We start from the raw sequence: 27,823 nt of genomic DNA on the forward strand, positions 1-27,823 counted from the left end.
GGTCTACTATTAGGGCAAATGCTTCAATATTCCTGAATGTGTAGGCGAGTGACAGTTGCTTGCATAGATGCAGCCTAGTTAAGGAAGCCCATCTAGGCCAAAAAAAGGGTCTTGAACCCAAAATGTAGAATCATATTTTAGGTGATAAATATTGACCCCATTTCTGTTTCACCTGATCACCAAATTAGTAAAACCACTTTTTTCTGGTTTATAATAACCTAAGTTACATTTTTCATTGTAATGAAATTACTATATTTCCATGTTTTCCTTAACATGTAGAAAACCACTAGATCATTTATCTCAAAGGACTCCAAACAACTTTTTTTTGCAGATATGAACATTTCAATTCTTGTCTGCATCAAGTGTTAGGCCTTCTCCATGGTAAAGATGCTGATTCTGCTTCCAAGGTATTTTCTTTGATATTTTCATTTATTTACTGTGCATCAAGAACATTTATAGAATATTGTTAGTGACAGCTGCAAAGAGTTACTGGTACACAAAGGGTTACATTTTGAACTTGGCCAGTTAACTACTGTGTACCTGTAAAGTTGCTGGACACGCACCTTCGGGCTCTTCCCTGGACTTGTAGAGTTTGAGAAGGGAGATGATGCTCCTTCTCTTGTTTTGCAAGTGAGAGTCAGAGAGCTGGTGTCCAGCAACCTGTGTAAAAGGTAGAGTTCAGAAGAGCATGCGTTTCATTTTTTTCTGTGATTGTTCCAATCCTGGCAAAATTATGTGTTTGTGACTTGGAACTGTGATGGTTGTGCTGTATGAAGAACAAAATGCAGGCATAAATGTGATGCGTGCTAAAAATAGGGAGTTTGTATGTTTCCTCTGGGTACTCTTGTTTCCTATTTCTAATAAAATAACCAATAGTGTGTGAATTTGATAGGAATCTTACAGTGGAATATCCTAGTGCCTGCATATTCACATAATCCTAGGACCAAAAGCTCTGTTCTTTCTCTCAGAGAAAGCTGTTGAGTGGAAAAGTCCCTGTTTAGATGTAGAAAATGTACAAATAGCTTTTAAACGTGTCAAAATAGAAAATGATGAAAATTACGAAAGTGCTGAATAGAGCACTTTGAATTTCCATTTGACTTTATATCACCTTTAGGGACAGTCCTAACTTGAAAACAAAGTTGGCTCAGCAGTTCATGAGATAACAGGCTAATGCAAGTTGTGGGTATTCACTCAAATAGTAGTCCCAACAATAACTTGACCATGTAGAAAGTTCCTGGCAACTTTAACAGAAATCCGTATGTTTATTTCACAATGGAGGTTTCCAAAGAGTAATAACTTGTAACAGAATTAACAAACAAGTTGTGCTTATTAATCAGAACAGCCTTTTTAACTGGCCCATTGGCCGCAGATGTCTTGCTCTTTTCAGCAACGCTTAGGCAGTTAGTCCATAGTTCAGTCTCCCAGAGACTTGTCTCAGGAGTTTATCATTCCTTTTCACCGACCTCCTTTAGTTACCTCACACTAAATCCCTTCCTGCTTTAGGCAGAGAGCTTCCATCTTCTCATCACTCCCACACCAGCAGTGCTAATTAACTGCAGATTGTTCACAGCATCTGTATTTCTCTCTACATTGAGCATTCTGGGAGATATGTACCTTCTCTCTAGAGTTCTCCAAGACACTGTTACCTTTGACAGTTCTATACGCGTTTACTTAGTCTGCACTTTAAATCTGCTTTGATTCTACAATGACTTACACTTGTTTTTAAAAATGTTTTTTTATTTTGTAGTATTTTCTCATGCATGAATATGTATGAAATAAAAAAAAATATATATATATATACACACACACACACACACACACACACACACACACACACACACACACACACTCACACTCACAACTGCCTAACACATTGCCTAGGTGCTGGTCAAAATAATCATTCAAAGTATCAAAAACAGACCGCACTCCAAGGACTTTTCAAATGTGAAAAAACTTGTATTTTATTTTCTACGTTTCGACGCCATAACTCGGGCCGTCCTCAGGAAGGTGAACTCTACACATCTATACACACAATTTAAAAAAACCAACTTGTATGACGTCATTAGTGGGTGTGGCTAATACTGTGTAATCCCACTTGTATCATTTAACATAGCAAAATTAAACATTCGTGATATATGCCTTCAAGTGAATAAGTTATTGTGTGACATGGGTATTATTTAGTGCAATGCCATAATGGTGAACATCATATGGCCAATGCCATAAGGCCCGAGTTATGGCGCCGAAACGTCGAAAATAAAATACAAGTTTTTTCACATTTGAAAAGTCCTTGGAGTGCGGTCTGTTTTTGCTTTATATATATATATCTCTCTCTCTCTCTCTCTCTCTCTCTCTCTCTCTCTCTCTCTCTCTCTCTCTCTCTCTCTCTCTCTCTCTCTCTCTCTCTCTCTCTCTCTCTCGTTAACAAAAGATGCTGAACATTGGCATTATGTACTAAATAGCTCTAGAAAAGGGTTTGCTTTATCTTTTGGGTAACTTGTTTAATTAGATCCTGGCCACATCTTCCAAAGGCAATTTTTATATTGGAAGCTGGGGAATGGTGTTGTGTGGATGTTATGCACATTTGGGTTTGCACCAACAGGCAGATCCACACAGCAGACTTGTATTAACTTTAACGGGGGTGTATGGATTAATTATTACTCACCAATTTTTATGCAGTCTTCAAAGATTACCTTAATTGATTTGCAGCAATTTTAATGAATTTAGTAAAGTTTACTTTTTAACAGTTAATCAGTTATTTACAATCTTCTATAATGAATGGATTTTAATGTGTGATATATAATAATGAATTAACTTTAATCTCACCTGGGTCAATTTAATCCTGGTTATTTAAGTTAACTTCTTAATTTCATTTGAAGCACTAGCACTTTATAGCACAATATTAATTAATCCTGTTACATGATTTTTAATTGCTAATGAATTATTAGCACCTAGCACATAGCACTTTATTGGGTAACCCAGCAATGGCTGCCCAATAATTGAAGCAACACTGGGTTAGTAACCGTTAACGAAACTGTTAATAAACTCTGACACTGCTGCACTAATATTTGAATTTTCTTTAATTGGTGGTCAATTGAATAGAGAGGGGTTTTACTTCTTTTCATTTCTATAACACATTATTTTGGTAATCACACCTCTTTCGTTCGGAAAACGTATTGCTTTTTTAGGAAGGTACACTGAACAATTCTTTCTTTATAAATAGTGATGTGTGGTTGTCACGAGTTACATTTTATTTCTATTCACGGTGTCTTTTTCATGTTTTAGGTACTGGAACTCTTGCTTGCGTTTTGCTCCGTGACTAGTTTGCGTTGCATTCTACGACAAGCCGTATTTGACCAAGCTGGTAAACCTGGAGCAGGCAGTGGAAGACTTGGTCCTGGCATTAAATCTTCAGAACCAGCCGTGTCCCTTGTTCATTGGTCAAGCCAGTCCCTCGAAGCACCTCAGAATTGTGCACTGTTGGCACTAGAGCTATTTAAAGAAGTGTTTGAGGTACGTCTCTTGGTGTATTTGTACATTTCATAGTATTTTTTTTTTTCAGAATTCATTTTAAAGTACTTAATACATCACATTTCAACTTTAGTTCTGAAACCTGTTTTGATTCAGGATGCCATTGATGCTGGTAGCTGCCAGTCAGCTGAGCGCTTTGTAGATCTACTTCTGCCTGTCATTCTTGAGCAGCTTCAGATTCCTGATCATGAACTGGATGAAGCACTGGCAAAGAAGAGGTGTGAAAGGGTAGCAAAAGCTTTGGATGTCTTGATAAATATCCTTCTCGGAGTTCTAAATTGGGGAGTTCTTTATGAAGTTAAAGATGTGAAGTTATATTTAATAGACATGTCTTTCAACCCCAACTGATGTATGTAGGGAAATCATTTTTAATATTTAAAAGTATTAAATTATGAATTTCATATCTATTTGGGAATTGTGCAAATGTTCTCCAACCCAGCCTAATATATTGTAATTATTAATAACAAATGGCCAGATATAACAGTTACCTGTAGTAGTTGCCCGTTGCATCCATCAAATTGCTTTCTAATACAGTTATGGGATCCGTTATTTGGAAACCTGTTATCCGGAAACCCATTATCCATAAAGCACCGAATAACGGAAAGGCTGTCTCCCATAGACTCCATTTTATCCAAATAATCCAATTTTTTTTTAAAATGATTCCATTTTTCTCTGTAGTACTAAAACAGTACCTTGTACTTGATCCAAACTAAGCTATAATGAATACTTATTGGAAGCAAAACCAGCCTATTGAGTTTAATGTTTATGTGGTTTTCTAGTAGACTTCAGGTATAAAGATCCAAATTACAGAAATATCACTGTGCAAATAGTAATTTTTTTTTCTAGAATGCCGTAACATTTCTTATTTAAATGATTTATAAATGTAGGGTTTCTAGTAGCATCCATATATTCTGCTGTTATTCTTAACTGAAATTCACTTCTTTGCGGAGAGGATGTATTAAAGTTCCGCGTTACACGAATACTTGCTGTGAACCGTTTTGTCTCCATGGTGGATTATCAGTTTTCATGCAGTGGTGTGGATACTAGCACAAAAATGGTAGATTCAGAATTTTTGTAAGTATGCTCTCTTTACTTTTTAAAAAATTTTTAGGCATTCCCTCAAATTAAATCAAATTGCATTAAGCACATACATGTTAAATGCATAACGTACCAATTCTTTTTAAATTTAATTTGTAAATTCATTATTGGTTTGTGTACAATTTTGGACAGAAGTTAAGAAAAAAGTTGATGTCTATTTGATCTTTGTTTTAAGCAAAACTTCCACAGATGTCATTTTGAAATCATTGGATCTCATGAGCAGAATAAAGCAGCTGGTGACAAATATGGAAGCTGCATTCTACAAAATCTTGCAGGTAAATTTTTTGTGGCGCTTGAAGAGAGTCTACAGATATTTTAACTATCTACTTCATTTTTGTAATATGACTAAATATACAGTATCTAAAACTTTCAATTAACTAATGCTTCAATATGAATTCAATAATGTCATTGATTCCTTGAGAATTTTTCTTAAATATTCACTAATAACTATTGAATAAACCAAAAGTTAATTTAAAAAATGTGACCATTGCTCATAGCCTTTGACTGGATTCAACTTTAGACCAATATTTCTTTTGGCTGGCTTGTTATAAGAAATGCTAAATGTTGATACTGAATAATATTTATCAAATTGGCCTATTAAATCAAAGGGCCAATTGGACAACGTCTTAAATTCTGTCAGTTTGATGCCTAGAAAACCTACATGATTTATCAATCTTTACTACAGGTATGGGACCCATTATTCGGAAACACGTTATCCAGAAAGCTCCAAATTATGGAATGTCTCCCATAGACTCCATTTTATCCAAATAATCCAACATTTTTAAAATGATCTTCTTTTTCTCTGTAATAATAAAACAGTAGCTTGATCCCTAATAATCCTTATTGTAAGCAAAATCAACCTATTGGATTTATTTAATGTTTACATGATTTTCTAGTAGACTTAAGGTATGAAGATCCAAATTACAGAAAGATCCATTATCCTGAAAGCCCCAGGTTTTGAGCATTCTGGATAACGGGTCCCATACTTGTATTATTATTTTTTATTATATTTAGAAAAGCAAGTAACTACTCCTGGTCTCTGACATTTAGGGGCCTATTAATTAAACTCGTATTAATCAAAAAATGTTCTTAAAACAAAGTCAACCAAACTCTCTTCCACTAATTTAACTCTTTAATCAAGAATTTTGCTCGAAAAAGTAAGACCGAAAAAATGCTATGAAAAAAAATGCAAGTCCATATGTATTGTGCGATTGACACCCCGAAAACTCAAAAATTATTTTTGGATTATCTGACGAAAACCCCGACTTTATTTACTTATGCAGCGCAGATCACAGTGTTAAGAAACAATATCAGGGGCATCTGGCATGACTTCTACATGACCTTGACAGGTTTGAAATGGAGTATTTTTTGGATTTTTTTAGCAGCTTTGGGGTATATAATCTCAAAATGTTAGTTTTTTATTTTTCCATGAAAAATTTGTTTTCCTCATAAAAACTCTACCAGAAAAAAAGGTTTAATAAATAGGCTCCTTAAGGTTAAAATACTAGTGCACAGAATGATTTCTTCTACCCATAACCACACACTGATTGCAAGTATGTAAGTGTTACAATTATACCCTTTTTATCCGTAACATTTACGTTCATGCAAGTGTAATCTTAAATGGAATCTTAATTGTTCCTTGGCCATTATACAAAGGTAGAACCCTGTTTTAATCACGTGAAGATGCTGCCACCCTAGTTGATTGGATAAAGAAACCGTGGATATTTGCAAAAGTAGTGAAATGTTTTTGTTTGCAAAAACCAAAGAACAGATATTGTATGTTGGACCCTGTTTTACTTGACTAAATGACTGTTTTTTAATAAACAGCAGTCTTTTACTAAGCTTTAGCACTGTGAAAAGTGTGTGTATATAAAAGGTGTACCAAATCCAATTTTTTTCCATACAGCTAAATATACATTTTTGTCTTAAAGTCTTCTTGAAGTCTTCTGTGCGTCGTAAAATTTGATCTCAATACAAAAAACATCATAATTTTTGAGAAAAACTTGTAAACTTTTAAGCACAATAAAGGCTTATAAAATGACCAGTTCCTACTTGGTGCACTAATTAAGGAATAGAATTCAAACACATATTTATTGCCATTTTCTGACTATTCCCTTGAACCTGTAGTGGACCAAAATTCAGGGGTATAATTAAGCAGCGGGATATGAACTATATTTTTTTTGTGGTCTTAAGTGTTTAATGTTTTACATTTTTTCTTATGCACCCAGCATTTCATACTTTCATTTTCTATAAATTGTTTGTTTTTTGCAGGATCATCGCTTGATCACACCATTATCATTTGCATTAACATCCAAAAACAGAGAGAGAGTGCATGCAGGACTTAGAATATTGTTTGAAGCTGCACCTTTGCCTGGCTTTCCTTCCCTAGTGTAAGGGAACTCTTTCTTTTAAAATTATATGTATAGGTTGATTATATATGATGAGTGTCTTGAAATGCAGTACAGGTATTGGTTCTTTTATATGGAATGCATGGAAACTTGGCTTCTCTGAATAGAAAGGTTTCTCTAGCTTGGTACACCCTTTCATAGGACCACAAAATTGGATTGTTTTAGCAACAGCATAGAATTTTGTGTGTTAATAGGTCATAAAATCAGTAAAAGTTAAGAATCCTTTTCTTAAAGGAAAACTATACCTCAGAACAAAGTAGGTCTTTATGACATTATATCAAACAGCTCATGTGTAAAACCTGCTTCATATCCATAAAAAATTGACCTAAAAAATGTTTTCGTAGTAAGTGCCATTGGATAATCCTAAATAAAAAATTACTATTTTAAGAACTAAGGGCCGTCCCCTGGGATCATATTGTTCAGAGTGCACACAAACAATCCAGGGGCACAAATAAGTTTTAGGGTGCATGAGCCAACTGATAGACAAAGTTCTGTCTTTTGCTCAAATACTTCTTCCTGTCACAGAGCTGCAGTATTTCTGGTCAGGTGATCTCTGAGGGAGCACACAGACCATCACAAATTGTCAGGTCAAGGGAACAGTTGGAAAAGGGCAATATTTACTGATATTTTTATTAGAGTTTGGTAAGTTTCTTTAATAGGTTACTTAATATGATATAAACTGCTGGTTAAGTATTCATTCTGGGGGTATAGTTTTTCTTTAAACAGGACTCCATGGGGGGCGTGGCCATGACGTTGACCTAAGGAGACGCAGATTTCCAGTGCTCCGTAGCCGACGGTCCCTTATAGCAAGAAGTTGAGCATTTTACCCGCTGATTTTGGCTATTATTTTCCGCTAGGCTTCCCTGACTATGACTCGAGGCGGTAAATCGAAAAAACCGGCTCCTGTGAGCAAAGATTCGCTCCAACAGACGCCGAGACAGCGGGCGGGTACGGCATCCAAAATGGCCGACGATTCCCCTACCACTCCTCGGGCCTCTCCTCGGGCAGACTGGGAATCGGACCACGTGGAATCGGAACCGGAGACTTCCGCAACTTACTCTGGTGATGCAGTCTTAATTTCCAGGTTTAAGCAGCTTTTGCACACCGAGTTATCGGCGGTCGCCACCAAGATCACTGACCACGTGACGCAGGAACTGCGCGATCTTGGTAATAGAACGGCGGCAGTGGAGGACAAGGTTGATGAGGTCCTGCTCACGGTCAATTCCCACGATTTACAGATTGCCAAGCTCCAACAACAGCTGCGGGACCTCCAAGACCAGATGGAGGACTCTGAAAATCGGTCTCGGAGGAATAATATTAGGATCAGAGGCCTCCCAGACACGGTCCAGGACCTGCACCTTGAAATTCCACTGCTCCTTACGGAACTTCTCCCCGATGTTTCCCCAGACCACCTCATCCTGGATAGGGTTCATAGAGCCCTAGGACCCCGACAACAGGGGGCCCCACCCAAAGATGTCATCGCCAGGATGCATTATTTTACCTCCAAGGAAGCGGTCATGATGGCTTCCAGAGCCGCTGCGCAATTGGAATACAAAGGCCACAAATATTCTATCTACGCTGATTTAGCTGCTGCCACGATCCAGCGGAGGAAATCGATGAAACCTGTTACCGCCCTTCTGCTTACTCAACGGATCAGGTACAGATGGGGTTACCCGTTTAAGTTGACTTTTACATTTCAAAATCGGCAGCACACCGTCACCAACCCACAAGACGGCATGCAGCTTCTCCATCGCCTGCATTTAGCAGACCCCTCGCCCACATCTCGGACATCTCCATCCCCACCTCAGGGCTCGGGTGGTCCCCCGATTGCACCCCTCTGGAATGCCAGCCCTGCCCGGGACACTTGAGTGACTTCTGTTATGGGTAATATATATCCTTTATTCTACCGTGCTGGGACCGTCCGGTCGGTGCCCCCCCCACAAACAGGCCTACTTGTCACCTTTCCTGGCTTGCCAGGGAGTCCTGTTTACTTATGTCGGCACTCCTACTTATAGTGCCTTTTGTACAGAGTTATGTTGATGTTTCTTCAGTTATTGTTCTATCTCATATTCTTGAACTGAGTACCTATATTTTACTGCACTTTCTATCTGCTATCCTACTAGGAAAATGGCATTATTTTGTGTATCTCATAATGTAAAGGGATTTAACTCCCCGCTGAAACGGTCTAAAGCTTTCAGACAGTATAACCAAATGAAAGCGGACCTGCTCTTTTTACAGGAGACCCACTTCTCTAGATCCTCCTTTCCAAAATACTTTCATCATGCTTACCGCAGGGTGTACCTTGCCTCTTCTGAGACCAAACATGGGGGGGTTGCCATATGTGTCCATAATAGAGTTAATTTCCGTTTGGACTCGGCTAAAGCTGACCTAGAAGGGAGATATTTGATCCTTAATGGTTACATACAAGATTCATTGGTAACGTTAGCAGTGGTGTACGGTCCCAATGATAACCAGAAAAATTTCTATCACAAATTTTTCCCCCTCTTAGAGGAATTCAGCAGCGGTCCCATTTTGCTTGGGGGGACTTTAATGAGGTTGCTCACCCCGTTAATGACAGACTAACTACTGCTACCTCACACTTTGCTAACTCCAGGAAACCGCACTACTTTGCTAAACTGTTAGAACGGAATAGGCTGGTTGATGTTTGGCGTGAATGCCATCCCCGACTCAGGGACTATACTTATTTCTCCCCCCCCCATAACTCAAATTCCAGGATTGATATGTTTGTCTTAGATCAGAAGTTGCTGCCTCAAGTCGCTCAGTCCAATATCCGTTCTTGCGTTTGGTCTGATCACTCCCTAGTTACTTTACATCTTTCCAATATAGTGGATAGACCCTCTACCTATCGCTGGAGACTGGACGACAGTATGCTGTCTGACCCCCAGATAAAAGATACCATAGAAAATGAACTGAAACAATATTTCCTACTTAATGACACCTCTGAAGTTTCCAGCCCCACATTATGGTCTGCCCACAAGGCTTACATTAGAGGCATATTTATACAAACGAAGGCGAGACTGACTAGGGCTCGTAACAAAAAACTATCTGACCTCTCCCTCCTTTTGCAAACCAAAGAGGACTTGCTCAAACTTGCCCCTCAAGATGGCCCACTTAGAAAACAAGTTGACTTAATACGTACAGAAATAAACCTGTTATTCACTGAACGGGATGTCAGGAAAATGCAATGGGTGAAGCAGAAATTTTTCCATAAGGCCAACAAGGCTGATACCATGCTAGCTCGTAGGTTGTCCAATAAGTTCCTACAATCCCCTTTTACCCAGATTAGAAATAGCAAGGGCCTGCTAACGGCCAACCCGGTCAAAATAGTTGAAGAATTTAGCTCCTTTTACCAATCTCTTTACCAAACGCAACCCTTGCAGGAAGCGACTATAGACTCTTTTTTGGAGAATCTGGCTATCCCCTCTCTCTCTCACACCCAGAAGGAGTCCCTAATATCCCCAATTGATCCACAGGAGATTCTGGAGGCAATTAAAGCGCTGAAATTAAAAAAATCCCCGGGTCCAGATGGTCTCACCGGGAAATATTATAAGACATTTGGCCCCCTTTTGATCCCAAGATTGCTTAAATTATTCAATGATATTCAACTTGGCCTCCACAAATTCCATCCCGAATCTCTGGCCTCGCACATTGCAGTAATTCCTAAACCCGATAAAGACCACTCTGTTTGCAAAAATTTTCGGCCCATCTCCGTTTTGAACCTAGACATTAAATTACTAGCAAAGATTATGGCTACGAGATTGAATGTTTTTCTAGGCCAGCTGATTCACAAAGACCAATCGGGCTTTATTCCGAAACGACAGGTGACTGATAACACCCGCAGATTAATTAATCTTCTACACATAGCTAAATCTACTGCGATCCCCTCCATGCTTCTCTCGTTAGATCTGGAGAAAGCTTTTGACACGGTCTCATGGCTATATTTGCGTAAAACCCTTTCGCAGTATGGCTTTCCCGAGCCCTTTCTCAATGTAATTTTGGCTCTCTATGATACTCCTACGGCACAAGTTCAGCATATGGGCTTCCTCTCCTCTAAATTTTTGATAGGCCGGGGCACACGGCAGGGGTGCCCTTTGTCCCCCCTCCTGTTTGCCCTCGCCATCGAACCCCTTGCAATTTCGATTCGATCCCATCCCCGAATTTCCGGAGTCAGAGTGGGTGATATTGATTATAAATGTGTACTGTATGCTGATGATATCTTGCTTTCCATTTCTAAACCAATGACTTCTCTCCCGTTCCTGTACGATTTGCTGCAGTCATTTGAGGTAGTCTCTGGACTCAAGGTGAATGCCAACAAAACAGAAGCCTTAAATATCAATCTTCCCCCCAGTTTACTAAAGCTACTTGAAATTAACTTCCAACTCCAATGGCAGCCACATAAGCTAAAATATCTTGGAGTGGAATTACACCGGGACTATGATTCGCTCTCACGGGCTAATTATAACGCAATTTTCTATAGGATATTACGCTCACTGCGGTCATGGGGCAATCTCAAGCTTTCCTGGATGGGCAGGATCAATGCCCTCAAAATGTCGGCTTTACCTCACCTACTGTACCTATTTCGGACCCTTCCGGTCTCCCCCCCTACGGGGATGTTGAACTCTCTACAAAAGCATATGAATAAATTTGTGTGGGACGGTAAAAGGGCACGGTTAAAATTTTCAACGGCTGCCAGACACCGCTCCAAAGGGGGGTTGGGTATCCCTGATCTGCGGAAATATTATACTGCTGCCCAAGTTGGTCAGTTGCTCCATTGGCATGACTCCCCAGACAATCCGATCTGGGCCACTATTGAGCAGGATACCCTCCCTATGGGATCTTTACATAACTTACTGTGGACTACTCCTCCCCCACAGCGAGGCAGCTACAGTCCGGTAGTCTCACACTCCTTGAGAGTTTGGAAGTCTGTTCCCCTTTCACACAAGTTATTTTCCCCTCATAAACCGGTGGCCAGCTTTAGCCTCAACACGGAGTTCTTACCAGGGGCTGGGACGGGGTCTTTTCAGTGGTGGAAACTGAACAACCTCCTCAGCATACATGCTTTGACCAAAACCGGCCAACTACTGTCATGGCAACAGTTGCAGGACTCTTACCAAGCCCCTCAGTCTGAATATTTCCGATACCTACAAATCAGAAGTTATATACTTTCCCTCTGGCCTGACAAAAAATTTCCTACTCCCACCTTGTTTGAGAAAATGTGTTTACAAATACTCCCACGGGAGAAGGCTCTTTCTGCGCTCTATGACCACTTGGTTCATCTGGTTCCTCTTAAGGACCTCCGTTTTATTCAACTGTGGGAAAAGGATTTGCGTATCTGCATGGAGACTGACCAATGGCTTGATATCATTAACGACAACATACATTGTTCCGTGAACATTTCCATTCAGGAAACCTCCCAAAAGGTTCTTCACCAATGGTATTTGGTCCCCTCTACATTGGCCAGGTGGTACCCTGCTTGCTCCCCCCTGTGCTTTCGGAACTGTGGCCGCCATGGTTCGTTTCTCCATGTGTGGTGGGAATGCCCTAAGGCGGTCCGATTCTGGATTCGAATATACACGATGATTACAAATGTGACAGGACTTTCGCTTAAAAAAGACCCGGGGGAAGCATTGATCAATAAGAGAATCCCAAGGACTAACAAGTTCACCAGGAAATTATTAACACATATTTTCTCTGCCTCCAAGCAGGTCATTGCTGCAGCTTGGAAGTCTCCTATCCTGGACTTTCCTGAGGTTAAAAGGAGGCTGGACAACGTCCTAATCCTTGAGAAATTGACTAGCTACACGAACGGTTCGCAGAAGTCTTTTCACAAAATTTGGTCCCCCTGGTTATCTTACCGAAATATTTCCTCAACCTAATTGCTTTTGCATGTCCTCCCACTCTGACTCCGGGGAATCCCTAAATTTCTTTGTCCTATGCTGTCCCAGTTAGTGCAGAGATATTGACAGTACTCACAAGTGTTATAGGCAACTGTTTATTCAGTTCTTGGTTTATTTTTGCTTATTTCCTTTCTTTTCCTCCTTTTTCTGTTTCTTTTCCTTTTCTTTTTGTTTAATTTTCTTGTCAGCTACTTGGGCTACTTTGCTATACTACTCAGGAATAACGGTTTTGTGCTTATGTGTCGTGATATTACTGCAGCCTGGGGATTGTCCAGTACCTGCAGTTTCTGAGTTTGACTATGTGCCATTTATTGCTACCTGCTGATATTTGAAAATAAAAATTTTAAATACAAACAGGACTCCATGAAAAATGGCATTTCCATATTTTGCAGCTTTTAAATAACGTCCCTTTAAATACTTTTTTTGTAATTTCTCAAAATTAGATATTTTTAGTGTATATAAAATGTATTTTTGGATTTCTGGACCTTCTTTCGACTTTTTTTTTAACCAATTGGCTAATTATTTCTGTAATTTAATTCCTCATATACAGGCTTGGAGAGAGCATTGCTGCTAATAATGCATACATACAGCAAGAGACAGATTGTCCACCAAAAAGATTTGCTGTGCAAGTTACTTCCAATAACTGTAAAACACCACAATCTTCAAACATTCAGAGTATTGATAATTCATCTACAAAAATGCAAGATCTAATATTAAAGCTTCAGACTGGAATGGAGGTAAGTTAAGCATATTTATCATTCTTGGAGATCTCTGTCTCCATATCAGGCAAGAATAAAATTCTTTGTCTTTTGATCCTTATTTAAGATAAAAGATCAAGCGAATGATGTGAGAATTTCAGATATCATGGATGTATATGAACAAAAGCTGTCTGCCCTAGCGGTGAGTATGTAATTGTGGTGAATTAACTGCATACGTGTGCCAGAATATTGTTTTATATTTATGCCTATATTCTGTTCTTTTTACAGTCTAAAGAAAGTAGACTGCAAGATTTGTTGGAAGCAAAAGCACTGGCGCTTTCCCAAGCTGATAGGCTGATTGCTCAGTACCGATGCCAAAGAGCTCAAGCTGAAGCAGAGGTAACAATGATGCAGTCCAGATGAATATATCAACACTTCTAAAGTCATTCTGCACATAAACCTAAAACGTTCGTATTGCTTTCTATACAGAAAACCAAACCTTTAGACCAATGATGGGTGGTATTGTAGCATTGTGAGGTTGAAGGGTTTAAATATTAAATTGCTGTTGTCATTTGTATATGCTCCTGAGGAAGGCTGAAAAATGTAGTGCATGATATCCCTGCAATAAAAACACTATAGATACAACACTTGTGCTCTCCAGGCACTTTGTTCATAGTTTCCATTGCCAACCATAGAAATTGTTGTTCATGCTTAAGGTGAATCACCAAGAACAAAACCCCCAAGTACAAAAAATTAAAATGTGTCCCAAATTGTAAAAAAAAGCTTTTATAAATGTTGTACTTGCATGTTTTGCTGCTTCCATCTTTGCCTGTTGAAAGTTTGCAGTGGAGCGGCGCCTTTAAACTGTCACTACATTTATACTCTCTGTCTCACTTTCTGTTGGATGATACCAGGCAGCCATTTTCTTTGAACTGGAATTACCGGAGTTTTGCAAAATATGCATTTCAGCATTAAAATAGGTGCTAAATTTAACAGATTTTTTTTAAAATACTGATAGAAAACACTCCTGCTCCTTAAGTCATTTAAAATAATTAGTTTACTATCTTTATAATCGGAGCATCTGGGAATGCATATTCTGTTTTTTGTTGTTGAAAGCAGCTGCTAAACCAGTCCTAGTACCACAAATAGCATGGACTATTTCTATGCAATACCACATTACTTAGTTGTGTCTGTTGTGAGATTACAATTTATCTTATGTCCATGTTATTCTATGGCCATTTATGTATTTTTACATTGCAGGCTAGAAAGCTTGCTGCACTGTTAAAAGACACAGAAAGGAGGAATGAAGAGCTGAGTTTACTCTTGAAGTCACAGCAGATAGAATCCGAGAGAGCAAAGAGCGATATTGAGCAGCTGTTCCAGCATAGCAAAAAACTGCAAGCTGTTGCTGATGAACATGAAAAATTAAAGATCTCCTATGCTGACCATCTTATCAAGTAAGAACTTTACAGAAAATATATGTAAGCAAGAAACATTCAGAAAGAGTTGCTGAAATCTTTCTCTATTTTGTTATAATGGTAAGATCAAGTGTTTTGTCTGAGCAACAAGCTTGTAAATGCTTTCTATATACCGTATAAATATAAATCTGCTCTATTATTTTGCTTCTTTTCCACTTGGCTTGTACTGTTATACTTTACAACCACTGCATCAAAAATGGACACTGCTTAGCGAATTGCAGGCTCTGAATGGATTCAGCAGTGGTTGTCAGACTTTTTAGTTCAAGTAAGGCCTAACATTTTGCCAATGACCCCTTACAGAGCTAGAAGAACTCTGTAATAGCAATTCAGGTACAGGACATAAAATCAGGACAATTCTGTTTTTTCCTTGTAGGTATGAGTTGTGTGAGAAACAATACAAAGAATTACAAGCGTCATACAATCTGCTAACTAAACAAGCTGAAACAATGAAAAAGCTGAATGATTCTCTAAAAGTGCAGAATGAACAGTAAGTCCTTTTTATTTTTTGTTTCATTTGTGGGTTCCTCAGCCTAACCTATTTTTTCCTGTCAAAAACAACTTTCATGTTGTGGGTCACAGACCAATTTCAATGATCTAAGAAACTGAGCATGGCTATTTGAAAGGTGCAATTGCCAAACCATGAGAATTTGGTGCAGCAGAGGGAGCACACTAATAGAATATTTACACCTAACAAAAAATAAATAAATAAAGCTCTAGATGAGATACATAATTATTAAAGATCCCCTGCAGTGTGGATATTTCCATGCATAACAGCTCTTGTTAAATGCCTGTATTCTTATTAGAAATGTTCTCTGCAGTAAAATTCGCTAATAAATGTAGCTAACCAAGCAGAAACTGTTAATATTTCAGGACTATTGCACAATTTAATGAAGTGGAGAACCAACATAAAGATTTAACTAAGCAACTGCAAGACAGAGATGGTAAAATAACAAGTAAGTGATTTATCCATTAAAATGTTGAATTCTGTAGACGTTACTGTAACCATTTAGTATGCAAAATATTTTTTTTGCATAATAGAGGGGATGCAATATGTACAATAAACTATCTATAAAAGACTATTCTACTTACACACCCAGTTCCAGGCCAGGAAAGTCTAAACCTATACCTCTCTTAAGGCTTTGAGAGGCTATGCCTAACTATTTATATGATGATGCCATTTAGTCTGTTTTTTGCATTCTGCCTATGTTTGTATAATTAAATCTGTTTCCTTAGATTTGCAGCAAAAACTAAAGTTATTGGAGGAAAAGATAAAAACAAAACAAAAAGAGAAAGAAGATATGGAAGAAACTATAGATATTCTTCGCAAAGAACTAAGTAAAACTGAACAGGCACGGAAGGAATTGAGCATTAAGGTAGGACTTTGAACAATTAAAATGGATGTTTCTCAATATTATGAAATGTAGAGAAATTAATGACCTGATTCTTGGTTAAAAAATGATGACTTTTAATATAAGCTTAGGGTCACTTTCTCATGATCATGTACACGCCCCCTGGAGTAGAACACTGGATCTCCTGTACCACTATTCATGTGTTCTGCACAGGTGAATATAAGTAATTAGTACAGGAGGAGTCCAGAAGGTATCTGAAAGGAGAACAAATATTTAAGCTACAGCGTTCTTATTTTGTTGTGCTTTCAGTGGCACCAAGTTTCCATTTGCTTGTGTTACTGACTGTTTCAAGTATTCTATTTCTAAATTTTACAGTGCTATTGTAGCATCTGCACTTAGTTGCATGTATACTATATAGAAGGTCAGTCATTTACAGTAAATCTTTCCCCCAAAATGTGTTCCATAGGCTTCTTCTTTAGAAGTACAGAAGACTCAGCTGGAAGCACGTTTAGAGGAGAAGGAAGCAGTCGTGAAATTACAGCAAGAAGAACTAAACAAGCATTCACATATGATTGCTATGATACACAGTCTGAGTGGTGGAAAACTCAACACAGAGAATGTGAACCTCAGTCTCTAGAAATACATGCTTTAATTTATATAGCAGCCCTGGCCATATCTAGCAAGTGTTGTTCCATACACTTCGTTATGGACAATCTATTACACAACAAGAAACCTGACCGTGCCCTTAAGATTATTCATTTTTCTTTTTTTTTATTACAATACTAGTGTACAGAACAGATTTTATCTATTTTATTAAAGGTGTCCGTATTTAGTATGCTTATTTAGGTATGGTGTCACGTCATCCTAAGTATACATTATTTCCAAAGAACAATGACTTTTTTTGCTGATTTTAAAAAACACGTTTATCCAATGAATTGTATGCCTCCAATTGACATGCTTTCAGTATAGGAACAGTAACATCAAAAAATTAAAGCGTTTTAAATTATACAAATATAATGCAGTGTTGCCCTGCACTGGGAAAACTGGGCTGTTTGCTTCAGAAACACGACTATTGTTTATATAAGTTAGCTGCTGTGTATCCATGGGGGCAGCTATTCAAAAGAGAATAGGCTCAGGTTACACAGAAAATAAGCTATGCAGAACATAATGGTGTAATCTGGTATCCATTTTTTAACCTGTGCCATATAGCCTTTTTTCCCAATTGCCACCATTGTTACTCAGCAGTCTGGTTATATAAACAATAGTAGTGTTTCTGAAGCAAACAGATCAGTTTTACCAGTACAGCGCAACACTACATGATATTTTCATTACTTTAAAACACTTTAATTTTTTGGTTTACTGTTACTTTAAGCTTTGTATATGTATCTTCTGGCCATCTGTATTGTATTCCCTCTTAACCATATTTTCAGATGCACTTTTTGTAAAAATACTGTAGTTTTAGTATTTTAGCTCATTCACAATCTGAACCTGATAAACAAGGTCCATAGTATTTTTTAAACAATTCCATTCTTATGTGCCTCATCATGGGTTTACGTAGCAAGAATCTTGAATGTAGAAATAATGAGCATTATCTTGGCTCTGTATTTTGTCTTTAAATTTAGCCTTAATTTAAAAAAAAAAAAAAAAATAGTCCCTCTTTTTGTGTATATATATTTATATATTAAACACGTAAATAAGTATTTGCTGCTTTTTTCATTTTTTTTTTTTCATAGTTTTCCACCATTGTAATGTTTTAACATTGCTTCTGTGCTTTCAGAATGATTTAGGTGCAGGACTTAAACTAGTTAATTGGCAAATATTTATGATCTGGGCAGTAAAGGTTCAGACTACAGATCATAATCCATAATTCTAGTGGCTATTGGAGAACAAATTGTTCCAGAGACCCCTTGTCTCTGCATTTGGACCCCTAGTTTACCCCCCGGTGGCCTATCTGCCTCCATCCATGTAAGCAAGGCACACTTTTGACACTAATGAGCAACGCAATTTTAAACATGTGCAAAACTAAACTAAAGACTGATTGCAGTTATGCTGAGTGAATCCATTTAAGGAGTTGTCTAGTCCCATTATGTGCACTGTAGTTAAAAGGGATATAATTATATCCAGTAAATTTATACCTGGATGATCCTAAACCAATTTGATACCTGGAAGCTAAAACTGCAGCTAAAGGTCATATAGAAAAATGAGCCCTACAGGGGACGCTCCCTGCAAAATATTCCTTTTGCTCTTTGATAGCGGACTTCTGCATTGGGATTGAGTTTTTGGCAATATGGATATATCCACCTTATGAGTATTTCCCCATTCAACGAGAAACATATTTGAACCTGAGTTGTCACTCTTTCTCTATCAATTATTTTTTTTTTCTAAATAAAAGTGCTTTGTTTATTTAAAAAGGTACAGCAGAAAATCTCTGGTCAAAACAGTTGCTGACCTACTGATTTACAAACCGGAAAAATAAAATTCTCTTTAAATGTAGGGCATACCCGAAAGTTTTAGAACGTATGTCTTTAAACCAGATGACAGTCCTCCACTTTTTTTTTTTTTTAAAAAAAAAAGATGCCCAAGTCGTTTTTTGCAGTTAATTATAGGGAGTCCATTTGTTATCCCAATAAACTGCAACAAGTCTTAATAGCTGCATGAATTGAATAGTCAGTGTAAACCAGCGCTTCAGCCATGATGCTGTATAAAACCACCAGACCTACTGCACCTTCTCATCCATCTCATCATCTAGTTCCTTTAAAAAAGTATAGAAATGACTGCTTCATCTTGGATGATAAGTTGAAGCAACTCATCATTGACCTAACCAGTTCCCCACAATAACACAATGTTTTGCAGATGCATAGTGTGAATTGCTGGACAAATGTAAAATTGAAGTTCTACTTTATATATTCGTCTGGTAATCTTTAGGTAGAAACCAGACAACTATGACATTTAGGGGCATATTTATTAACTTTGGAGACCAACATCACCAGTAAAGCTCCCCATAAACGCAACGATTCTTCTTGCCGAATGACCGATTTTAGGGAAGCCCGACCAATCCTTCGAAATTATCGTGCGGTTAGTGGTATTCGAACGATCGTGCATCTTACGATTTTTCGGCCGACATCTGTCAGGAAATTGATCGGCCAGGTCAAAAAATCTTTGTCGGTCCCAGTGCAATCTATCTATGTTTGCAGGGCCAAGCAGGCAGCTCCCCTTTGTTTTCCTGGCAAATTGGTCTTTTTAGTTGATGGTAAATTCGTACGATCGTTCTGAGAAGATCGTGGTCTCACGATCAGGATCTGATCTTTTAAAAATCTCAACATCTATGGCCAGCTTAATGTTGCTCATAGCAACCAATCCGATATTTGCTTTTGTTTTCTGACTATTGAAATCTAATGTGCAACATTGTTGGCAGAGGTGGTCTCTATGATGATCGCACAGGGAACACTCGGTACAGCAACTTTTCAGAAGATTTACTTGTGAATCACTCAGGGATAACACAGAGCACATTTAACAGCGTGGAACACCAAGAACAATATGGTAGAAGGAAGAGGAAACCGAAAACAGAGTGCATTAATATGCCATTGAAAACACCATTAACAAAATTCACATTGCCACCTTGTGACCGTTTTAGCAAAGCACACATAGTTTAAAGGAGAAAGAACGGATAAAACGAAGTAAGCTTTATCAGAAAGCTCTATATAAATACACCAGTAAATCCTCAAAGTAATGCTGCTCAGTCATCTGTCAAAAGAAACACCACATTACTTTCCTTCTTTTGTGTACACATGGGCTTCTGTATCAGACTTCCTGTTTTCAGATTAAACCTCCAGGGTTTGGGCTTGAGCATGCTCAGTTTGCTCCTCTCCCCCCTCCCTTCTGTAATCTGAGCTCAGAGCAAGCAAGGAGAGACTAAGGCAGGAAGTGATGTCACAGCAAGCTAAGATGGTAGCTCCTATCCTAAACAGACCATGTCTAGAGCTGTTTACTCAGGTTTGGAAGAGCATTCTAAAGAAGAAAAATGCCATTCTAGCTTGCACTGTTGTGGCTAATCTATTGGTAATAAACTGCCTTGGTAGCTTTCCTTCTCCTTTAAGCATACATGCTGTTGCATATATTCCAAACAACATCACCAGTGATGTTTTTCTGCAATGTTCATTAATACTCTCATTAGAGTCCATTTAAGCTACTGAATACTTGTCAGTACCTCTACCAAATGACCACATTCTAGCATTGACTATTCATGTCACTGCAAACTTAAAGGGATACTGTCATGGGGAAAAAAAAATTTTTTCAAAATGAATCTGTTAATTGTGCTACTCCAGCAGATTTCTGCGCTGAAATCCATTTCTCAAAAGAGCAAACTGATTTTTTTTATATTCAATTTTGAAATCTGACATGGGGCTGACATTTCCCAGCTGCCCCTGGTCATGTGACTTGTGCCTGCACTTTAGGAGAGAAATGCTTTCTGGCAGGCTGCTGTTTTTCCTTCTCAATGTAACTGAATGTGTCTCAATGGACCATGGGTTTTTACTATTGAGTGCTGTTCTTAGATCTACCAAGCAGCTGTTATCTTGTGTTAGGGAGCTGTTATCTGGTTACCTTGCAGTACAGCAGTAAAGAGTGATTGAAGTTTATCAGAGCACAAGTCACATGACTTTGGGCAGCTGGGAAATTGACAATATGTCTAGCCCCATGTCAGATTTCAAAATTGAATATAAAAAAATCAGTTTGCTCTTTTGAGAAATGGATTTCAGTGCAGAATTCTGCTGGAGAAGCACTATTAACATTCATTTTGAAAAAAAAAATTTCCCATGACAGTAACTTCACTAAGGTGTTCTTACAAGTTATAAAAAAACAAAATGGTGGTATAAAGGTGATACCTTTATTGGCAAACTAAGATAATCATAGAAAGCTTTCAGAAGATTTTATTTTTTCAAGCTGAATATAATGAAGCTGTGGTGTTATCTAATTATACAAATGGATGAAATGGATTCCTACTGGTCTGTCAATTTTTTTTGTTATTGGTTATGGTGAAGGGGGGGGGGTGTATTTCTATCTCTCAGACTTTGACTTTTTCTCCTATATACAGTCCTCCTCCTCTAATGTGTCCAGAATCTGTATTTTGTCTGAGATCAGGATGTGTGGGCAGGTTTTGCATTGTTTTTTGACACAGGATTATGTTCCATTTTTGGTGGGTTGTGATAAGGCACTTCTTGTTACAGGTATAGGATCCCTTATCCGGAAACCCGATATCAGGAAGCTCCGAATTATGGAATAGCTGCCTCCCATAGACTCCATTTTATCCAAATAATCCACATTTTTACAAATGATTTCCTTTTTCTCTGTAATAATAAAACAGTAGCTTGTACTTGATCCCAACTAAGATATAATTAATCCTTATTGGAAGCAAACCCAGCCTATTGGGTTTATTTAATGTTTAAATGAATTTCTAGTAGGCTTAAGGCATGAAGACCCAAATTACGGAAAAAGATCCATTATCCGGAAAACCCCAGGTCCCGAGCATTCTGGATAACAGGTCCCATACCTGTATAAGGTTTTTTATAGGGTTTGTCTAAATGGTAGAATTGGTGGGTCTGGGAATATGCTTTTGAGCATCTCATCCTTGTGAAGTCTACCTTGTAGATCCCTGGCTATTTTTCTAGGGTCTTTAGTTGAGGATTGTTGTTTTAGTTGTGGATTTAGTAGAGGCATCTGGTTAGTTTCAGGGTTTTCTAAAGCAGACTTAATTGATGGGCTACAATCCGAGGATTGAGGATCAATACATTCATAGTCGCCAGTATTCTCAGGAGTCAACTTCTACCGTCTAAAGAAAAACCTGAAATAAATTGGGTGCCTAACTTTAACTGTAATTACAAGTTCAAGAGATTACAAAGTAATTCAAACCAGTTATTGCTGATATTGACTTTCCTCAGCATTGTCTTTATAATGTGTATGACAGACCAGATGAAAACCATCTAGTTCTAAACTTAAATATAGTATAGGTATGGGACTTGGTATGCAGACTGTGCGGGACCTGATATCTCTAATGCTCGGGACCTGGGGTTTTCCTGATAACGGATCTTGCTGTAATTTGGATCTTCATACCTTAAATCTACTATAAAATCATGTAAACCTTAAACCCTATAAACTGGTCTTGCTTCCAATAAGAAAATATTATATCTTAGTTGGCATCAAGTACAAGCTACTGTCTTATTACAGAGAAAAAGGAAATAATTTCTAAATATATGTATTATTTAGATAAAATTGAGTCTTTGGGAGCCTTTCCGTAATTTGGAGCTTTCTGGATAACAGGTTTCCGGATATCTGATCCCATATCTGTACCTATATTTTTAAATTATACCATTTGATGATTTATAGTTTTAGTTTACCCTCAGAAACCAGGTAAAGGAAGATAAGGAGAAGGTAGTAAAAGAAAGGTAAAGACTGATGAACCTACCCATGCATTTAATTATTTTTTCACTTGTCCGCGTAACTGACCATAACAATGTGATAACATTTCATAATAAAGAGTGACTGAGAAGAGTGACACGCCAAGAAGTATATGAACTGGTGCAATTAAGGATAATGATCAGTTATAACATGAGGGTGACTAATTGAGTAATTGAACTTGGATTATGCTGAATATTATATGCTATGGGTAGAGGTGAACTAGCAAAATTGAGGAGTGGAGATAAAGTAAAGATAAAGTAAAGAAATGTGAATTAGTAGGAAGAGAGGAGGGATATCAATTGAGGAACTAAGCATGAATAAAAAGGGCAAGAATTATATATTTGGGTGAATACATTCATTGAGAGCATAAAGTGTGATGGGGATGTAAAAGAAAATAAAGCTATCAAGTGAATTTACCCAAAAAAAAACATAAAATGAAATTGTCTCAGAATAGCTCAAATTATTGTAAAGGTGAACTCAAAGGGCTTCCTCTGCACGGTCCTGTTGCTGGGATCTCTGTTAGCATTTCTCCCTACTTCCTCAGGGATCTGAAAGTCTTAAAGGAGAAGGAAAGTCTTCTTCCACTTGGGGGTGCCAAACGTTAACTAAAAAGTTGAATATTTCGTTCTACTGCGCATGTATCTGCCCCGGGAAATTTGAAAAAAGAAGATACCAGAAGAGGATAGCTCCGTGGTGCTCACTGGAATAAACCCGAGCCGGTGGAGGTTTTCTGCTGATAGGAGCACCATCCTGGGGTTTCAGGTAAGTCAATACAATCACTTGGCACCACCAAGTGGAAGAAGACTTTCCTTTAAAGCTTTGGCCTTTACCAACAGCTGCAAAAGAGATGGGGGGGGGGTAATCTCACAGGAGACGCAGAGGTTCAAAATTGTTTTGACAGTTATGGCACATGAAAATCTCAAAACCCCTTAGAAAAAAATAAGCACAAACATATGCGTTAGAAAAAATAGCCAAACAGAACAAAAGGATGAACTTCCCCTATTGAATCTGTAATAACATTGTGCAGCTGGGGTGTAATATTGTCAGCATGTAAGCATTAAAGGAATTGTTTAGTGTAAAAATAAAAACTGGGTAAATAGGCTGTGCAAAATAAAAAATGTTTCTAATATAGTTAGTTAGCCAAAAATGTAATGTATAAAGGCTGGAGTGATTTGATTTATAACATGTCAGTCTGAACACTACTTCCTGTTTTTCAGCTCTCTTGGTTTACACTGACTAGTTACCCTGGTTACCAGGCAGTAACCAATCAGTGACCTGAGGGGGGCCACATGGGTCATACCTGTTGCTTTTGAATCTGAGCTGAATGCTGAGGATCAATTACAAACTCACTGAACAGAAATGTACCATGTGGCCCCCCTTCAAGTCGCTGACTAGCTCAGAGTTATAGAGCTGAAAAGCAGGAAGTTGGATTCTGGCTGTTTTATTAGACATCTGTTCACTCCAGCCTTTATATATTACATTTTTGGCTAACTAACTATATTAGAAACATTTTTTATTTTGCACAGCCTATCTATTTACACAGTTTTTATTTTCACACTGAACTGTTCCTTTAATATAGCTGCTGTAGGAGTTAGTTTGGACAAGCTCAGGATTACATGCCAGCTAGACACAAGTTTGGCAATTACAGTGCCCATTATCTGAGCTGCTCAGTCTGATATAATTCTTGTCTCCACATTCTTTTCTTGCATGCATTATTATGGAAATAGTCACTAGGAAATGTAATCAAATAGTACTTAACAGTCCATCCAGCCATCACATTACTGTCAGCTTTAATAATGACACTGCCAATATAAAAAAAAAAAAAACACTTGCAGAAGCCGCAATGCGCAACATCTCTTTTTTTTTTGTGCTCTTTCAACTGTTTACCATATACCCATAAAGAGAATGTGAAATGTCCTGAACTTAATTTCTTGCTGTAGGGGGATTAAACTGGCACCTAAATTATATACAGTTTAAAGTAAAGATAGACACATGGTTGGTTGATGCTTTTGTAAACAGGTTTTAACTGCATATATTTCTGGATTATGTTTCATAAGAAGAACATCCCACATCTATAGTACATCGTTAAAATTCATGCACTTCATACTGGCCCTTTGTACCTGTCCACAACATTAGAACATAACCTTCTAATGTTGAAAAATACATGTATGTATGTATAAATTTATTTATAAAGCACTACAAGAAGACGCAGAGGTTTACATTCTTAAAATGTAAAAAAAGTACACACAGGGAGGACAAGTATTCTAATAAATACAATTAATAAGTAGAAATATTCACAGATTAAGTGCCATTTGGTAAGAGACACGGTAGGAAAGATGTCCTTGCTCTGTATAGTTTACATTGTAAGTAGGTGAATAATATACAGGCACATACTGGAGCAAAAAGGTTCACGAGGTTTGGCCATTGGCCCTTTAATGACTAGACTAAATCATGTTCTAGTGCTCCAACATGTCGTTTTTTTCTTGAAACCATTGAGAGAGTGTTACGGAGGAATTCAGGGATGGAGACACAAGTTAGAAAGGTTTAAGATGAGAGATAGCAGTGGGAGTGGATGGTGTAAAAGATTGTGGTTCTAAGAATCAGAGGAGACGGCCAGGAACGAACAGGGAGAAAAGTGAAGAAATGTAGTGCAGAGCAGAAGAGGCTTTGAACGTTCGCAAAAGGGTTTTATATACTATCCTTTGCTTTACAGGCAACCAAGGACAGAGATTAACCTGTGGATGAACAGGTTCCCTCTTAGGAGAGCGCAGGACAATGCCAGTATCAGATTTTAAAATTGATTGCTGGGGAGAGATTTGGGAGTATGGCAGACCGGTTAGTAGGAGATTGCAATAGTCTAAAAGGGATAGGATAAGGGAATTTTTAGCTGTGGAAGAATGGGATGTCTTTTAGCAATATTGCATGGGAATAAGTGGCAGGTTTTGGCAGTGGTATTAATATGATTAGAGAAGGAAAACCCCAGTCAGTGTGCCCAGTTAACAGGGTTACCCATCAATAGTAATGGTGAAAGGAGGAGAAGGGCCAGGTTCAGCCAGGAACACCAGGGGCTCTGGTTTAGCTAGGTTGAGTTTGAGGTACCATTGGTTCATCTGGGAGGAGTTAGAAGGCACTTGCAATCTGGGTCTGAACAGCAAGGGTTAGTGAAGTGGTTTCTAAATATATCTGGATGCCATCTGCATATAAGTGATATTTGAGGCAAATAAAAGATTGGCCTTAAATATAATGGAGTCCATTAGATAGTGTCCATATTCCAAATGGGACAATATTTTACCTAATGATTTTGTATGTACTATGGACACTATCTAATGGATTCCTTAATATGATGGTTGCTTTCCAAGCCTCAGTATGGAATGGTACACATCTGTTAACCAAACCTCACTTTGCTTTAGGGGTGGGCCTATGGTACTGTTTTAAGCACTATTTCTTCACTGTTGTATTATCCTGTCGTAGGGAGGGAGTACCCCAGAAACATTGATCTGAATGGTTACACTGGCATAATAAATATTATAAACTCCCCGGCAAGTATCCAGGGATGTCCTCATACATCTAGGTGACCATGCACTACAGTATAATTGAAGGGTATGTGCAACTGTGAATCAGTTTGGTTGTATCTGTCAATAGAGGACAGAATTGAGTTATAGTCATTTACAAATGAATCAGGATCAGAGGAAGCACTGAAGGAGGAAAGGCTAGAACTGAGAGAAATAGCAGTTATATCGTCAGTTCCAGTTATAAATTTGCCATTCCTCCAATAATACTGCTAGTGGCAGGTGCTCACTTTGCTTCATGACCCACAGCCAATTAGCTGTAAACATTGTAAAAGATCTGATGTCCCTACGCTTAGTTTGTCAGAAGAACAAGCTAAAGATGAATCCCAGAAAGACATAATGATGCATATAGAATGCTGCCTTCAACATGAGGCGCAGGACAGCATAATTCTGTTCAAAAGTGAGGAAGGAGTTGTCTAAATAGTATCTGAACATTTACAGTATCTCATATCACAGGATATGCATACCATATGGAGTCATTTAGGTGTCCAATCCACACTTCATTGGAAAGTCTTTTTACTAGCCCAACATGATTGATATGGTAACTAAAGTCAGTAAGAAGTAAGAAGAATGCCTAATATGTGTACAGAAACATCCAAGACCAAAAGGACAAAAGTCTATCTTACAATGGTTTGACTTGGCTAGGGACCATGGTATGCTATACAGATTGATTGTATTGGTCATATGGCATCAGCTCCATCAGGTTTGAGATATGCTTTGGTTGCTGTAGACATTTTTTCAAAATGGGTCAAATTTATAACCCTTTGTTCTAACACATCTTTGGCTACAGCCAAGGCCCGATGGGGACATGTGTTCTCTAGGTGGAAATTTACAAGAATTATTGAAAGTGATCAAGGCCTGCACTTTACAGGTGAATAAGTGTAACTTATGCAATAAGTTAAATATACAACAAATATTGCACATTCCCAGTCAGCAGGTATAATTGAACGGATGAATCACACAAGTCTCGTATTAGAAAAATGTTACAAGATGCAGGAGACATATGGGTACAACACCTGCCTGCCATCCTCATGGCCATTAGAGCTTTACACTCTGCTACAACCATAACCATAAACTTTTATGTTCATAAATTACCAAAGTCCTTTAGATGCTATCACAGGTATAGAAATATATGCTGGTTCAAAGCCTGACAGATTATAGTCTGAAGCCCAGCATTTAGGGGGCTTTTTACACATTGCATGGTCCTCTATTAACATGTGGGACTAAAACGCTTTCAGTCAAGTAGAGATCAGCAGGTAATCTATGCATAACTAGGCATATAGTCAGTAAGGGTAAGTCCACACAGGGCATTTTGGGGAGATTT

The 27,823-nt window shown here is 38.1% G+C and overlaps 1 protein-coding gene across 1 annotated transcript in view; it reads left to right on the plus strand.

The window, feature by feature from the left end:
- The window catches only part of cip2a.L (cellular inhibitor of PP2A L homeolog), a 29,074-nt gene extending 10,897 nt beyond the window's left edge, over nucleotides 1-18,177 (plus strand). The window contains 14 exon segments of the mRNA NM_001094671.1: nucleotides 332-407; nucleotides 3,283-3,510; nucleotides 3,625-3,784; nucleotides 4,467-4,602; nucleotides 4,802-4,901; nucleotides 6,898-7,016; nucleotides 13,503-13,689; nucleotides 13,778-13,852; nucleotides 13,939-14,049; nucleotides 14,911-15,107; nucleotides 15,502-15,615; nucleotides 15,999-16,081; nucleotides 16,362-16,501; nucleotides 16,944-18,177. Coding sequence (NP_001088140.1) covers nucleotides 332-407; nucleotides 3,283-3,510; nucleotides 3,625-3,784; nucleotides 4,467-4,602; nucleotides 4,802-4,901; nucleotides 6,898-7,016; nucleotides 13,503-13,689; nucleotides 13,778-13,852; nucleotides 13,939-14,049; nucleotides 14,911-15,107; nucleotides 15,502-15,615; nucleotides 15,999-16,081; nucleotides 16,362-16,501; nucleotides 16,944-17,114 — 1,897 coding nt within the window. The 3' untranslated portion in view covers nucleotides 17,115-18,177.
- The last annotated feature ends 9,646 nt before the right edge of the window (nucleotides 18,178-27,823 follow it).

Source organism: Xenopus laevis, chromosome 2L, assembly GCF_017654675.1.
Source record: "Xenopus laevis strain J_2021 chromosome 2L, Xenopus_laevis_v10.1, whole genome shotgun sequence".
NCBI classification, from domain to species: domain Eukaryota; kingdom Metazoa; phylum Chordata; class Amphibia; order Anura; family Pipidae; genus Xenopus; species Xenopus laevis.